Source organism: Taudactylus pleione, unplaced genomic scaffold (genome assembly GCF_031769625.1).
Source record: "Taudactylus pleione unplaced genomic scaffold, aTauple2 ptg000095l, whole genome shotgun sequence".
In the NCBI taxonomy this organism is placed as follows: domain Eukaryota; kingdom Metazoa; phylum Chordata; class Amphibia; order Anura; family Myobatrachidae; genus Taudactylus; species Taudactylus pleione.
The window spans coordinates 14,913,912-14,931,022 of record NW_028284497.1 but is presented as its reverse complement, the minus strand read 5'-3'; the positions used below and the strand labels follow the sequence as shown (position 1 = coordinate 14,931,022).

The following is a 17,111-nucleotide window of genomic DNA, read 5'->3' as shown; positions in this document are numbered from 1 at the left end:
GGGTTTGGACTTAGGATTACATCTTTCTTCGCTGAAGGTGCACGTGTCTGCTCTGTCTGTGTGGTTCCAGCGCAGGATCGCTGCTATGCCGGACGTACACACCTTTTTCCAGGGAGTTTTGAGAATCCAGCCTCCCTTTGTGCCACCTGTGGCCCCGTGGGATTTGGCGGTGGTTCTTCGGGCCTTACAGGGTCCGCCTTTTGAGCCCTTGGAGTCAGTGGAGCTCAAGTGGCTAACTTTTAAAACTGTTTTCCTCTTGGCAATTGCTTCTGCCAGGAGGGTTTCAGATTTGGGGGCGCTTTCTTGTCGTCCCCCTTTTCTGATTTTTCATAAGGACAGAGCGGTGCTTCGCACTCGTCCTGATTTCCTGCCTAAGGTGGTTTCCAGGTTCCACATTAATCAGGAAATTGTTGTACCAGCCTTTCAGTCGCCTGATCTTTTGGCTGGGGAGGCTTCCTTAGACGTTGTCCGTGCACTCCAGGTTTATGTGGGCCGGACTAGTTCTGTGAGGAAGTCGGATTCTTTGTTTATCCTCTTTGGTTTTCACAAGAGGGGTTGGCCTGCCAACAAACAGACTCTAGCCCGTTGGCTTCGTTCTGTTATTATTGAGGCTTATATGCAGGAGGGTTTACCTGTTCCAGCCTCTGTTGAGGCTCATTCCACTCGGTCTGTGGGCCCTTCTTGGGCTGCTAGCCGTTGCGCCTCTGCTGTTCAGCTCTGTAAGGCGGCCACCTGGTCTTCCATTCAGACCTTTTTGAGGTTCTATGCGTTTTGACACCTTTGCCTCTCAGGATGCATCCTTTGGGCGCCGGGTTCTCCTATCAGCACAGGAGCGTCCCCGCCCTTAGTTGGACTGCTTTGGGACATCCCCAAGGTCACCCTGTGGACCCCTATGGACCCTGAAGTAGAAAACAAGAGATATGGTAAGAACTTACCTTTGTTATCTCTGTTTCTACGAAGTCCACAGGGCATCCGCCCTGACGCACCTGGCTTCATATGGGCTCTGTGACTGGTCGCCGGTTTTCCGTCTCCCATTTCTGTGAGTATGGTTCTTGTGTGTTCCAGTCTTCCTTCTCTCTGTTTCGTCTCCTCCTCCGGCCTGGGCTGCTTACCAACTGAGGTGCCTGTGGCTCGGGGGCGGGGTATAGGGGAGGTTGGACCCAAGTGCATCCTGGGAGCAGCTAAAAGCTTTAACTCCGTGGTGCCCGAGGATCCAGGATCCAGCTATACCCCAAGGTCACCCTGTGGACCCTATGGACTTCGTAGAAACAGAGATAACAAAGGTAAGTTCTTACCATATCTCTTGTTTTACAGATATAACCGCTGAACATACTGGTGGCATTCTCTGAACTGTCTTTTGTTCCCCACAATCAATATGTCTCCAAATCATGTTACATACATAAAAAAAACATCTATAATACGACCATATCTTCCATACAACACTGCAAAAGCTGTCATTCATGCACTCATTATTTCCTGTATTGATTATTGCAGTAGTCTCCTTACTGGTTTTCCCCAAATCAGACTCTCACCGCTACAATCCATTTTGAATGTAGCAGTGAGGCTCATTTTCATCATCTGCTGCTCCGCTCTGTCAGTCCCTCCATTGGTTACCACTTTTCTACCATATTCAATATAAAAAAGTTTTACATAAGGCTATTAAACAAACTACACCAACATACATCTGATCACTTATCTCAAATATCTCCCAGCCTGACCTCTCCGCTGTGCACAAGATCTGTGTTCTCATCCACATGCATTCAGGGGTACAGGACTTTTTTCAGGCAGCACCCACTCTATGGAATGCCCTTCCAAGACTTTCCTCTAGTCTCCAAACATTTAAGCATTCCCAGAAACCTCATCTCTTCAGACAAGCTTATCAAATTCCAGAACCACCCACATACCTTCATAAGCTATCCTACACAATTACATCCCCACTATACAGTCCACACAGAATTTTATATATTTTCTCTTCACTTTCACATCCTGTGTGTGACTTGGTCATACAACCTACCTGCATCTGCCATCTGGCTGGACAATTATGCAATAGGTAGTAACTATCCTTGTGTATCAATGCCTATTTCCCTATAGATTGTGAGCAGGGCCCACTTACCTCTATGTCTGTCTGTTTTTACCCAGTTTTATTTTATTACTGTTTGTTCCTAATGGTAGAGCAATGGAATATGCTGCGCTATACAAGTAACTGTTAATAAATAAATTATTTCTACAATGGAAATCCAAATATTGGGCCTGATTTAGAGCTGGACGCAAAGACAATTACGCACACAGATCGAGCGATTGTTTGCCATCACGCATTGTGACTATGGACGCACAGAGGAATACATTGCAGAGTGAGTGACAGGTTGTCAGCGTTTGCGGATTGTGATGGGGGGGTGGTCTGAAAAAGACAGACGTCTGTTCATTTCATGGGCATGCATAAATTAGCCACTGCGATTGCCTGCGCAGCTCTGCGTGTCAGAAGAGCTCCCAAGGCTGAGGCAGGGCAGACCTGCCTTAAGTGCAAGATGGCTGCTCGATGTGCGTCAATGTTACCAATATTTACACAGGTAAGTGACATAATATGCATATGAGAAGGCAGCAGTGGACTTTTTTATGCTCGGGTAAGCTTTGCAACCAGTAGCATATTTTCGCAGCTGCGATCGCATTTGCTTCCATCTCTGAATCAGGCCCATTGTTCAGGAAGTTCTTCCCAACACTGTTCCCACAAATGTTTTCCATTTGTAGGCTGCTTTGCTTTCACCTTTCTGTCCAGTTCATCCAAAACTAGCTCTGGACATTGTGCTGGCCATTCTATAATTTGACTTGGCAATTTTATTAATTGTTTTGAAAACACAGCCATCGTTGGCTACAATACAAGAAATTGTAAATGACAGATATATATATAACAAATAATAACAAAAAGCTTTATTCTTTTCCTCAAATGTCATTCTGACATACAGCCATATTCAATTTGAGCGGGCCTGCAATACTTTTCCGCCTCCTGGACTTTTCGCCTACATTGCATGTTTTGTAGGCGGAAAAGTATCACGCGCGTGCCTGCGCATCCCCGTATTCAATTTGAAAGTACGCAAAAACGGGACCCGGCAAAATTGTAACAGGCGGAAATTACTGTCAGATTTGGGGAAATCAGCCTGACACCCCCCAAAAGATGCTCTGACATGGGGGTTAGCTATGGTTACCCCCGATTTGGCTTGCTGAAGGTATTTGGTGTTTTTAAACGGGATCAATAGCTGCTAAATAGCGTTTTTGTATAAGTGGTGCAGAATAGTATTCAGGAGTATTTTTTGGAGAAAATATCTTATACCAGCAAATTTGGGGCACATGAAAATGGGGGTCAGCATTTTTAAAAGTTGCTAAAGTTAAGTTGAAAAATTCATGAAAAATCCACCACCAAGGGGCATGCTTGGGGACCCCACCAGAGTCAAGTTCGCTAGTTTTTATCTTTGTCCCCCAACATTTTTATTTTGGGGTGTTCTTAAGTGTTTTATTTTTTTATTTTTGACACAGTTTACCTTTGGGGGACTGTCTGAAGGCTGCACAGGGGTTCCCACAACGTTGTACCCCAAAACCCCAATACTTTTTTCCGCCTGCTATTCATAGGCGAAACTTTTCCGCCTATTACATTGCATTGACTTTCTGCCTAGGCGGAAAGTCTTTCAAATTGAATACGGCGATACGTTTCCGCCTGGCGAAATGACGTCATCGGCAATACTTTTCCGCGGATTCCAGCTTTACCGCCTCAAATTGAATACTGGCCTTAGCCTGGAGCAGTGATTCCCAACCTCAGTCCTCAAGGCACACTAACAGTCCTGGTTTTAGTGATATCCATGGTTGAGCACGAATGGTTAAATCAAAATAACTGAGGTACTAATTAAGTCACCTGTGCTCAAGTATAGCTATCCTTAAAACCTAGACTGTTAGTGTGCCTTGAGCACCGTGGTTGGGAACCCCAGGCCTGGAGGTATGTTTTGTGTCATTATCTTGCCACAGAATGAACCCTTGATCAACAGTAAAAATGTTAACAGTCAATAGGTCAACTCCTCAACACCAAATGGTCGACATGCAATATGTCGCCAGGTACAAAAGGCTGACAGGGTAAAAAGGAAGACTTTTTTGGGGGGGAATTTAACCCTAACCCTCCCCTGGTGCCTACCATAACCTTAAAAATGTTAGAAAAAAACATGTTGGTAATTTGTGTGTCGACCATTTGAACCTGTCGACCTTTCAACCATGTCAAAATTTTGTCACTGTCAACCTTTTGGTGTCGACCTATTGACTGTCGGCCTGTTTATTGTCGGTCTTCTATCCGGATAACCTTGGGATCCAACAAAAGAGCCCCATGCCATCACACTTCCTCCTCCATGTTTGACAGTTGTTGCCATGGGTCTAGTTACTAAGCTGCAGCAGAAATTTAAAAGGGCAAGTTTGATTTGCAAAAGTTTTAGGCAGGTGTGAAAAAAATGCTGCAAAGTAAGAATGCTTACAAAAATAGAAGTGTTAATAGTTTATTTTTATCAATTAACAAAATGCAGGTGAATGAACAGAAGAGAAATCCAAATAAATATTTGGTGTTTCCACCCTTTGCCTTCAAAACAGCATCAATTCTTCTAGGTACACTTGCACAAAGTAAGGGATTTTGTAGGATAATAGTAAGGTATATGATTAACCAATCATACCAAACAGGTGATAATTATCATCATTTTCGTATGTAGGTTGAAACAGTCATTAACTGAAATAGAAACAGATGTGTAGGAGGCTTAAGACTGGGTGAGGAACAGCCAAACTCTGCTACAAAGGTGAGGTTGTGGAAGACCGTTTCATGTCACAGGTCATACACCATAGCAAGCCTGAGCACAGCAACAAGGCACAAGGTAGTTATACTGCACCAGCAAAGATTTTAAAGCAGACTGGGGATTCAAGATGCGCTGTTCAGGCTCTTTTGAAAAAACACAAAGAATCGGGCAACGTTCAGGACCATTGACGCAGTAGTCGATCAAGGAAATTGAGTGCATCAGATGTAAGACGCATCATGCATACTTTGAAATCGGAAGATGTCCAGCAGTGCCATCAGCTCAGAACTGGAAGTAACCAGTGGGACACAGATACACCCATCTACTGTTTAGAGAAGTCTAGCCAGAAGTGGTCTTCATGAAAGAATTGCGGCCAAAAGCCATACCTTCGACGTGGAAACAAGGCCAAGCGACTCAACTATGCATGAAAACATAGGAACTAGTGCAAACAAATGGCAGCAGGTGCTCTATACTGATGAGACAAAATGTTAAATATTTGGCTGTTACAGAAGGTGGTTTGTTTGCCGAAGGGCTGGAGAGCGGTACAATAATGAGTGTATGCAGGCAACAGTGAAGTATGGTGGAGGTTCCTTGCAAGTTTGGGGCTGCATTTCAGCAAATGGAGTTGGGAATTTGGTCAGGATTATTGGTGTCCTCAATGCTGAGAAATACAGACAGGTACTTATCCATCATGCAATACCATCAGGGAGGCATCTAATTCGCTCCAAATTTATTCTGCAGCAGGACAATGACCTCAAACATGCAGCCAATGTCATTAAGAACTATTTTCAGCATAAAGAAGAACAAGGAGTCCTGGAAGTGATGATATGGCCCACACAGAGCCCTGATATCAACATCATTGAATCTGTCTAGATGACATGAAGAGACAGAAGGATTTGAGCAAGCCTACACCCACAGAAGATCTATGGTTAGTTCTCCAAGATGTCTGGAACAACCTCCCTGACAAGTTCCTTCAAAAACTGTGTGCAAGTGTACCTAGAAGAATTGATGCTGTTTTGAAGGCAAAGGGTGTTCACACCAAATATTGATTTGATTTAGATTTCTCTTCTGTTCATTCACTTTGCATTTTGTTAATTGATAAAAATAAACTATTAGCACTTCTATTTTTGAAAGCATTCTTACTTTGCAGCATTTTTTCCACACCTGCCTAAAACTTTTGCACAGTACTGTATATAGTACTGTATATAAATATTAATTAGAGCACCTTAATGCACCTTTTCTTTCCACAAAATAAACACCTATTTTTTTTCTAACCTCTATATACATTAATCCTTCCATTTATGTTGCTGCTGAGTTTTCACACCCATGTGGTGATCCTAAATTGCTACTTTTTGCACTGGTCACATTGTAGCATCAGTATCAGTATTTTAAGAAGTCCTTGCAAATTTATTTTCAGACTACTTTGCAGAAAATACCCATAACATGCATTTAAAATAAAATATATCCAAAATATTTATTGAAGATAGATGAAAGTGAACTGAAAACAAATGTGTATATATTTACTATATATCTGTAGGTGGCCATAGCGGGAGATTGGGGACATACAGTCCCCCCACCATTCCCTGCATTACAAAATAAAAAAATCTGTAGTGTAACTGTTCGGCGCTATAGTCCGTTGTGGCCTTTCTACAAATCCAGGAATGCTTTTTTAGAAATTCATACTTTATTGCTTAGTGATTATCGCATCACCAAGTATCACTGGTCTCATTCTTCTTTTATTAAAACTGAAAGTTAGATCAATACTACTGTACAGCACCAGTAAATGTGGAATTATGTACAGCTTGGTATTTTATGACTTATGAACAGCATCATCAATGGTAATTCCTTATAGATTCTATGCCTTAGACCACAGGTTCTCAAACTCAGGACTTCCAACAGTGCATGTTTTCTGGTATCACAGAATCACAAGTGAAATAATTAATTAGCTCCACCTAATTTTGAGTTGAGTTTGAGAATCACTGCCTTAGAGAATAAATCATTTTATACCAGTCCTTATATGGTTATGTGCCAATCTCCATTGAATGCCAGTTAAAGGCCACTTTTTATGGTACATCTTTTTAGAACTAGGTAGTATCTCACTTTTTTCCCCCACAACAGCCGGACTTCTTTGGTAAATGGATTAAACAAGGTGTTGGAAACATTCCTTAGAACAGTGGTTCCCAAACTGGGTGCAGTGTCACCCTGGGGGTGATGCTAGACACTTGCAGGGGTGCCATGGTTTGGTGATCAAGGACCAAATCAAATTATTTATGGTCAATGTCATAGGCAAAACCAGTGCTGATGGCTGCCAATCATAATATACATGGACAAACAGAATCGCAACCCTGTCCACCACCACATAACTGAACTGAAGTATGACATGTAAGCACAATTTCCATAATATTTTCTGAATTTCTGAATGAGAAACTTTGCACCTATGGGTGCTATGCAAAAAATGCTGATAGTCTAGGGCAGAGGTTCTCAAACTCGGTCCTCAGGACCCGACACAGGTCATGTTTTGCAGGTAACCCAACAGGTGCACAGGTGTACTCATTAGTCACTGACACATTTTAAAAGATCCACAGGTGGAGCTAATTATTTCACCTGTGATTCTGTGAGGAGACCAGGAAAACGTGCACCGTTTGGGGTCCTGAGGACCGAGTTTGAGAACCTGTGCTCTAGGGCACGGTGATTCAAAAAAGTTTGGGAACCACTGACTTAGAGGCTCTGGTCCATATTGAGTTTTAGGATGTATCAAATTATCATGCTGGAAGTAGCCATTAGAAGCTGGGTAAACTGAGGCCATGAAGGTCAGCAACAATGCTCAGACTGTGGCATTAAAACAAAGCTCAATTAGTATTACAGGGCCTAATGTGTGGCAAAAAATCATTCCATACACCATTACACCACATCAGGGGTGTAAGTTCATACCAGTAGCCAGGGGGCAAGATAGTTGTTAGTGTCCCTGTCTGCTCGCATTCACTACCAACACCCCAGAGTGTATGAGTCCCAGCAGCACTCATACACTCTCCACCTAGAACACATTCATTACCAACACCCCAGCAGCACCCAGTCACACACTCTCCTCCCCCTGCAGTCACTGCAATCACCCCAGCAGCACCCAGTCACACTCTCCACGCCCAAATACACTCTCACCTCACTCTACCCTCCACATTCTTTTCCAGCACCTAGACACACACCCTCCTCCCTCTGCATTCACTGCCAACACCCCAACAACACCCAACCACACACCCTCTTCCCCTGTATTCACTACTAACACCCTGGCAGCACCCAGACACACATTCTCTCCCCTGCTTTCACTGCTAACACCCCAGCAGAACCCATGCACTCTCCATCCCTGCATTCAATGCCGTCCCAACACCCTAGCAGCAGCACTTAGACATACACTGCTTCCCAAATTAACTACCAACACCCCAGCACACAAACAAGACTTGTTGCTGATCAGGGTCTTCCATTCTTGCTCTTTGCTGTTCTCACGGCAACAGCAGAGGAAGCAGGTACCACATGTCTGAGGGGGGAATAACCAACAAAGTAGGGAGGGACCATGTACTCCAGACTCTGCCCCTCCCCTTTATGTACATTGATGTGGCTACCTTTCTGGAGATCTGTCCCTAGATACCGGACTCCAGGGTGGGGCCTCAGGGAGAGGGAGGACCGAGGCACATTCACTCTGGGCTCCCTGCTTATTCCTGCTCTGGGGGGCATAAAGTATAACCAGTAGCAATGGAGGAGGTCAGTGAGCCCCTTTCATGGCTGGCCCCCGGAGGCGCCCGCCTTTCATTGTGTTCTGTAATTATGCCTCTGACACCACTACCAGCCTGAGCCATTGACACAAAGTAGCCTGGATCCATGGATTCATGTTGTTTACACCAAATTCTCACCCTACCATCTGCATGTCACAACAGACATGTAAATTCATCAGATCAGGTGACATTTTACCAATCAGCTGTCAGTTTTGGTGAGCCTTTGCACATTGTAGCATCAGTGCCCTATCCTTAGCTTGACAGGAATGGACCTAGAGAGAACACTAATAACAGTGGTGTAATCATGGTTATTTGAGTTACTGTGACCTTCCAGTCAGCTTGAAACAATCTTGCCCACCAAAACTGCTGCTCATCTCTTGTTTTTGCACACCAATCTTTGTAATCTCTAAAGACTGTTGAGTTTGAGAATTGCATCAGATTAGCAGTTTCTGAGATACTGTAATCATCCCCAGGCCCAGTGAGAGCCGCGGCGGGCCCAGGTAATAGGGTGCGTGGCCTAATCGCTGGAGGCGTGACCACGCCCCCTTCCCGGGGAAAAAAATAAAAATAAAGATTTGCGCGGCGCTCTGGGCCCCCTCAGCCCTGCTCAAAGCCAGGGGGGGCGCGATCAGTGTGATCGCTCCCCCCCACAGGCATAGGGGACTGCTGTGGCTGCTGCTCAGCAGCCACTAGCAGTCTCCACTGCAGCTCAGCACACGCTGTGTGCTGGGCTGCTGTGAGGGAGGGGGAGCGGCGCTGGACCCGGTAATCTGTACCCGCTACCCCCGCCCTCTCGGCGCCCCTGACCATCCCGTCTAACACAAACAACAGTCAAAATCACATTTCTTCCCCATTCTGATGTTTGATTGAAACATCAACTGTACCTCTTGACCACATATGCATTGAGTAGCTGCCATATGATTGGCTGATTAGACGATTAATCCTAAGTACCTCATTTAGGGAGCTATGTATCAACTAATATTTGCAGCATATGTTAAGGATCCCTGGGATTTAACCATTTCTGACAGCAAACGTAGCCCCCAAAGGTTTCTACGGGGGCTGCTGTGCAAAGCATTCCGGAGCATGGCCCCAGTAGCTAATGCCATCGGTTAGGCTATTGTAGCCTATGGACTACTGTATCAGAGAAGTGTTCGGAGAGGGATCTCAATGTCCTCTCACTGACGCATGTGCCAGCAGACGACCATGTATGCGCAGTATGCACAGAGTACCTGTAGCAGAGTGATAGTGTAAGCTATCACTCTGCTTCCTCCACAGGCTTTTATCATCTTCCGGTAAACGCTCCTAACTATATGTACGTGAAAATTAACATTTTCACGATGACAGTTTAGGTGTAAAATATTTATCACATACTTAAAATGCACATTATAATAAATATGCACTTTGGAGTTGTACGTAAAGTTTTGAATTTTACATACCTAGAATAGAAAGCAAATATACAATCTGACAAAAGATAAAGTTATCATTATACACTCACACCTGTATTTTGTACATGCGAAGATACAGGCAGATTTTAGGAGGTGTACCTAAAAGATACATGTAACCTAAAGTAGAAACCATCTCAAAGCGGTATACGCTACATATTTTCTGCACGCCCTTACTGTACTGTGGCCCTGATTCAGAGACAGACGCTCTGAAAGAGCGCTCGCTCTGAATCTGGGCGTTTTTTTTTTGTGCGGCCTTCTGGCCACTCGATAGCTGTGGGTGACCACCCACAGCAATTGCGAGCGGCCAGGATGATGGTCGCGATGGTCAAGACTATCGCGACCATCAGGCTTGCGACGAGACCCTTGTGTTAGAGTCTCGTGGCCGCAAGCCCCAGAGAGCTTCTGGCTCTAATAGAGCCGGAAGCTCTCTCACTGACATCACTGGTGATGTCAGTGGGGCTGCCCACAAACGGCAGGCATTCGCTTGGAAACGCCTCCGTTTGTAAAGCCACCCACCCACCACGAGCTATCGATCATCATCGACAGCTGCCCCTTTTGTAGTGAGCCACGGAGCGAGAGATAAAAAGCGCTTGTGAGCGGGTCTGAATCAGGCCCTGTGTTTGCTCTCTGATAAAGTGTTATAAGTGCAACTCAAAAGAAAGGCACAAGGTTTACACAAAATGCAATATAAATATGCACACTCTAAATTAGATCCCATGTTTTCTTACCTACCAAGAGCAAATTAATCAGTGACTGGTTCAATTAACTAGTGACTGGTTCAATCCTCGATGTGATATTTATCCTTATGTGAGGAACAGGCACCCAAAGACAGACATAAGAAGAATTGTCAATGTTTCCAGAATACAAATAAATAGCAACAACTTTGCAAATCTCTTACCTTTCTCTCCTCTGAATGGCTCTGTTCGATGTCTGTCTGTCGGTCTTTGGATTTTGGTGCTGAATGAGCAATGACAGTACCCTAGAAAAAAAAGTAAAAGTACTGGGTATGTTATGGCCAGTCTTCATAGTAGAAGTAAGCCACTATTTCAACAAAGAAATTGCTGAAATAACGGTTTCAATATGTTGATGAAGCATAAGACCCAAGGCATGCAGTGAATAATGCAGGAGAATGCTTGTCTAAAAGGGTCTCTCACCTGTAGATGAACATAGTGATTGTCTCTGCATTGAATCCTTTCATATTCACAGTGAACATCCTCCCCAGGATCACCAGAAGATTGATGCATGATAGGTGGTGGGGGCAGTGGACGGTCCTGAATGCTGCCCTTACGGTGTGAAGCAGGGGAGGCGATTGGTATTGCAGGTAGTGGACGACGGGAAAGGCTTTCACTGGAAGAAAGTCGTGGTCGTGGGAAAAGAAGGCCAGCATTGGTACTTACCAGTGCTACAATATACCCACTCTGCTCTTGAATTAAATTTACCAATGATATTGCAGTACTTTCCTCCTGTAGTGCCTGTAAAGCATGTTCCAGTTGTTCTAGGTGTCCTGAGAGTTCCCGATGCAGTGAAGGATCTGAGGCTTGGCAAGAGTAAAGAAGAACAACCTGTGCCAAGCCCACAAAGTCCTTCAGGGCTTCCAGGCCCTGAACTGTTCTTTGATTTTCTAAGCATCCTCTTCTTGCACCTTCCTCTAACCCATCCCCTATCGTCCTTTGCAGTTCCTGGTGCAACATTCTTAATGCTTCCATGGTACAAAGACCATCATTACGAGGATCCCTAGACAGGAGGGATGGCAGACTGGACTCCCGACTTCCTCCAGAATCTGCAGATCGAGCACTGCCAGTACTGGATATTGAAAGACGGTGGGTCAGAGGTGGTTCAAGAGTTTCCGGTAGATTACCACAACTAAGAATATCTTCAGGTGCTTCATACAAATTGTGAAGTCCTGACACCCGTTTTAGGTTAGAAGGCATGGAATAAATCCCTTCATCTTCCTCAATCTCCTCCACCGCCACATTATGGAACGTTGGTGGCACATCATATATATCTTCTGCAATCTCCTCAGGTGGGGGGGCAGAAACTTTTTTCACTCGCAACACTGGACTGTCATATGTATCAGATATAGACTGTGCATCCCTTAGCAATGTGGATGGCATGTCATAAACCTGCAGGACATGGGCAGAGGATTGAAAAATTACACTGTTTAGTTCATACTGAATAAAAAATAGTTTATGAAAGTTGCAGAAATAAAGCTCAGCATGCAACCTATGCATAAAAATATGGGAACATCATCACATTATAAACCACTAATTATTAATTTATACCTGAAATATTCAAGTGACCTCACCTCCTGTGGGCAGGGTTTAGATGTTTCAATCTGACGTGGAGAGTTGTAGATGTCATCCTGAGATGTGGTAGGTGGAGAAATGCAGAGGCGTGCAATAGGCGGTACCTGATATACCTAAAAAGAAGGCAATCATGAGTTTTTTAAAGCATCACTTGCCATATTACCCTGTCTACGTGTCTATGACTTTGCATTGTCTTTGTCTCACCTCAGCACATGAGTGAATTGGTGGCTTATCCTTAACATTTTCCAGCTTCTCATCTGGGTTTTGTGACTTTGAGGTCACAATGGCAGCCCCAAGTAGACGTGGTGCCTGGTATTCATTTTCCTGCGAGTCTGTCTCTGGTAGAAGTTGTAATCGATTTCCAGGTGCAATTCCTTGTTTTCCCCTAAGAGAACAATGCCACCATCCACCGAGGGAAGGAGCATCTCGTTCCAGGACCAACATTATGTCACCTTTGCGAAAGCTAAGCTCTTCAGGGCTCTCTGCTGCATTATCATACAAAGCTTGTGCCAGCTGCGCCTTGAGGGAAAATAAAAATAAAGCTTGTTCAGACAGAGGAGCCATAATCATGTGACCAACTGGTTATGTTCTAACTGAATGACAGAGATTCTAATTTACTACAATCACAAAACAACAGACATGAATTCACAACACCCCAAGATAGTCACAGTCGACATCAACCGTAACACAAACACACCAAGAATGTTTTAGGAAGCTGATTAAAAATTAGGTGTACAAGTGACAATTGCTTCCCAGAACAACGCATATAAACAGCAATGTCATTCATATTTCATTCTGCTCCAGCCTTGTACCTATATTAGGTACAGGGTATGCGGTGCCCACAAGGCCCTGAGTCAAGGGGGCACAAACCACAAATCCTGCATCCATTGCAATTACTCACAATAGGCGCCATTATTATGGTGATTTCTTCAGAAATATGGCGCCAGTGCCATATTTCTGAAGATATCACCAGATATTTGGACCTGTTGCCATATTTCTTAGGATTTTGCTAGAAATATGGAACATGTGCAAATATCATAAAGATTCTGGCACTATGGAGGTGGCCTATGGAAATTTACACACACAGAGACCCGGATTAATAGGACGGTCACCCAAGGGCCCCCACAAAATGGGGGTCTTCACACATAGCTACATCACCATTGTGGGGGGCACTGTGGCATATGTGAACTGGGGTTTCTGTGTGGCATAATATGAAGTGGGGGCACTACAGTGTGTTTAACACATTTGAGGTGCTGGGAGTCCACATTATACTTTTTTTATAACATTGCCTGTGTTTCTTATTGACATTTTTTTTTTTAAACAAATTTTTTATTGAAGCGTCAGGTGTCACATTTACAGACATCGCAATGAACAATAATACAAACGTTCATAAAAAAAAAGGAAAGCAATGATCACAATAGTTGTACAATAGTGCAAATGGTGTATAGCATTATCCAAACAGCAAAGATAGGAACCAATAGGTGCTATTTACATATGTAATAATTGCCATACATGAGAAAATTAGAATAGTACAACAAATCATTATAAGGACATCATAGAAAAAAAACAAAAAACGATATAGTACTATAGTTGTATACTGCGGGTTGGCTATGGGTTCCTGGCAGTAGGGATGCCGCCGGTCAGAATACTGACAGCGGCATCCCGACATTCAGAATCCCTACACTCGTAGGTAAGTATACTACTACTAACCCCACCCTAACCCTCCCTCCCAGTGCCTAAACCTAACCTCTCCCCTAGTGCCTAAACGTAAACCTCCCCCTCCCCTCCCCTCTAAGTGCCTAACCCTCCCCCTTAGTACCTAACCCTCACCCTTAGTTCCTAACCCTAAACCTAACGCTCCCCTTGTCCCGATACTTACCTTCAGGATGCCGGTGGTCAGGATACTGGAGCAGGGATCCTGACGCCGTCGGGATTCCGGCGCAGGTATTTAGACCGTCGGCATCCTGTGCACCGGGATGCTGACTACATCCCGTACACTGCTGCTATTGACATTGCTAATTTTAATAATAAGAACATGTTGACAATTAAACAATCTCTGAGCTAAAATCTTTTTTTACTGTTTGCACACATGCATACTATATTTTATTCAAATGATTTGCAACCTTTTACTCATGCCACAACTATAAATACAAAGAGGCACATAGTATCATTGAAAACATAAAATAAAAAAATACTATAATAATGCTAACTGGGTGACAGGGAGTTCATTGATTAGCCAAGCGTAAGATGGGGGGATTAGTCAGTATCTTGCCAGCTCAAGCTACAGACACACCACAGTCAGTGACTGGCAGCCCTTAAATGTGTAGTGTAAATGAATCTAGTAAAACACAGCCACACCAAAAAATGGAAGACAATTTAATCCAGCAACAACAGTTCATAAATTAACACTGCACAATAAACATTCCCAAAAGTTAGTATAGCTTCAAATCAAAATGTAATCGAAGTAAGAAACTGGCATCTTAATCCAGAACATGTTGGAGAGAAATACTGAAAGTCCAATAAAATAAATAAATAAAATAGTCTAACCCAGAAATAAGGTCACTTCTGTTTTTAGGAAACCATAGAAAAAGACTCACCCAGATGCTCCGTAATACAGCAGAAATGTGAGATACTCATAATTCAGACAGGACAGATATACTTCAACATACAGATATTCACTGTGAAGCAGAGCTTCAGTCCATACATAGTAATACCAACTCTACAATGCACAAAGCTATGCATGCTAGCCCAGGGGCAGACAGCCGTGTACTGCATCACTGAGGAGGCTCGCTGCTATACTTGCAGACAGACAGCTGTCATTTACTTGTTTCTGAAGGTTAATGCTATCAGTATTTCATAAGATCACCTTCTCCTCACCCTGCCATGTCTCTCGCCCATAATGCTGTAGGCCTCTGTCTCTTTAAGGGAACAGAACATGTGGCGGTGACATCATCTCTGATACAGAATAAAGAGAAAAAGGGAGCACTGTGTCCAAGTCATTGCCCAGTATAAACCGGTTCAAGAGCTGCTCAGACATCTCTCACACAGATAGAAAATTAGATCAACAGCAGATCTAATTGTTTCATTCTCCTCTCATGTCATCATCCTGAGTTTGTAGCTCCTGCTGCACTAACTCTGCCATACAAAACAGGGACTCTGCACCATCCCCCGGCATCAACACCTCTTCAAGTATAACACTGGCTCACCGCACCATGGAAAATGGTGGAGTCTGTCTGATTGCTGAGCAACAATCTATGTGTAGCCAAATTAGACATAGACTGATTCAGAGAAGTACGCTAATGCAATCGCAACTGCGATCTCCCATGGATCACAATTGCGAAATATGATAATGACTCACTCGCTGTCCAGTGCTTAGAGACGCCCACTGAAAGAATCTCATATCCGATATAACAAAACCAAAAACATTTAACGCAGATCAGTTAGCCATCAGTCTTCTGAGTAAGTCTAACGTGTTGCATACACGGCAGGTCACCAGACACGCAAAGGGCTCTCCTGCTGCCAGCAGTGACGCAGTGGCTAATTTATGCACACTGAAAACAGTGTTAAAATGGTCCAACACGCCTGTGTTTTTTTAAACCCCCCCTCCGTTACCTCCAAACCCTTACTACCGTTCACTCACTTTGCGAGTAAATTATCTGTGTGCGTGTAATCGCAATTCAATCGCTGTGTGTGTGCAGTGTGACTTAAACGCATGTGCAATGTCAAACAATCACTCAATCTGCGAAAATATCGGCATTGCGTGCGGATCTGAGTCAAGCCTAGCGTTCATGCTAGGCTGTTTTAGCGGGGCGCCACGCCCTGCCCGATTTCAAGGGGGCAGAATGCGCCCTGCACCTTTTAGCGGCGCCCTGCTAAAACAGCCTGCGGGTGGTGGCCCCACCCGCGGGCAGCAGTGTCCCACGGGTGGGGAAAACTGCGGTGTAGCGTTCTCCGCCGATGAATAGATGCCGGGCGCATGTTCCCAGCATCTATTCACAGAGAAAGGGAGAGCTTTGGGGTAGCCGGGCATGCCCCCAAGAGTGATGAAAAGGTTTTCCTGGCCACGCCCTTTCTCTAGGTCCGGCACCCTGCCTGGCGCCAGACCTAGAGTGAACACCACAGGCCCTCGGTCATTCCATGGCCAGCAAGAACAACCAGAGCTGTCTTAAGTATTTTTACAAAAGGGGGAAACATTTTATATTTCTCAGTTACACAATAAAAAATATACATTCAGATAAAAGTGATTACTCCTATTAATAAGCATTGTCATTTTGGTACATATAACACATTATATTAGATGTACCTGCATAAGACTCCCTTTACTGAGTCACTGCATATTTTCCACTAGTAGTTCCTCTTTTACATCTGAATGCTTCTTCCCCTTTTCCCTTCCAAATCATCCCTACTGTAAAGCCGCGTATCCACTAGGCGATTAAAATGAGCGATTGAACGATAACGACATCGTTATTGTTCAATCGCTTATTAATCGTTCACAAATAGGGCATGAACATGTCGGAAACAACCAGCGATGCGTGCTCCCGCTGGTCGTTTTCGACATCAATCATCGCCTGAACATGCCGGTCATTCTGCCGATAACGACAGGTTGGGCATGTTCTGGGATGAGGGAGGGTGCCTGCACTCAGCGACATATCGTTCAGTGTAGGTACTACAGGGGATGAGATACGACTGTACGATTACAATATTGTAATCGTACTCGTACTGTCGTTTCACTATCTGCTAGTGCAGTGTTGGCTAACCTTGACACTCCAGCTGTTATGGAACTAC

General features: G+C 44.2%; 1 protein-coding gene across 1 annotated transcript in view; it reads right to left on the bottom strand.

Moving 5' to 3' along the window:
- Positions 1-17,111, bottom strand: part of EFS (embryonal Fyn-associated substrate) — a 31,866-nt gene that overhangs the window by 9,690 nt on the left and 5,065 nt on the right. The window contains exons 3-6 of the mRNA XM_088469996.1: positions 12,531-12,845; positions 12,326-12,439; positions 11,175-12,143; positions 10,919-10,999 (exon numbers count right to left, since the gene is read on the bottom strand). Coding sequence (XP_088326122.1) covers positions 10,919-10,999; positions 11,175-12,143; positions 12,326-12,439; positions 12,531-12,845 — 1,479 coding nt within the window. The remainder of the gene's footprint in view (positions 1-10,918; positions 11,000-11,174; positions 12,144-12,325; positions 12,440-12,530; positions 12,846-17,111) is intronic.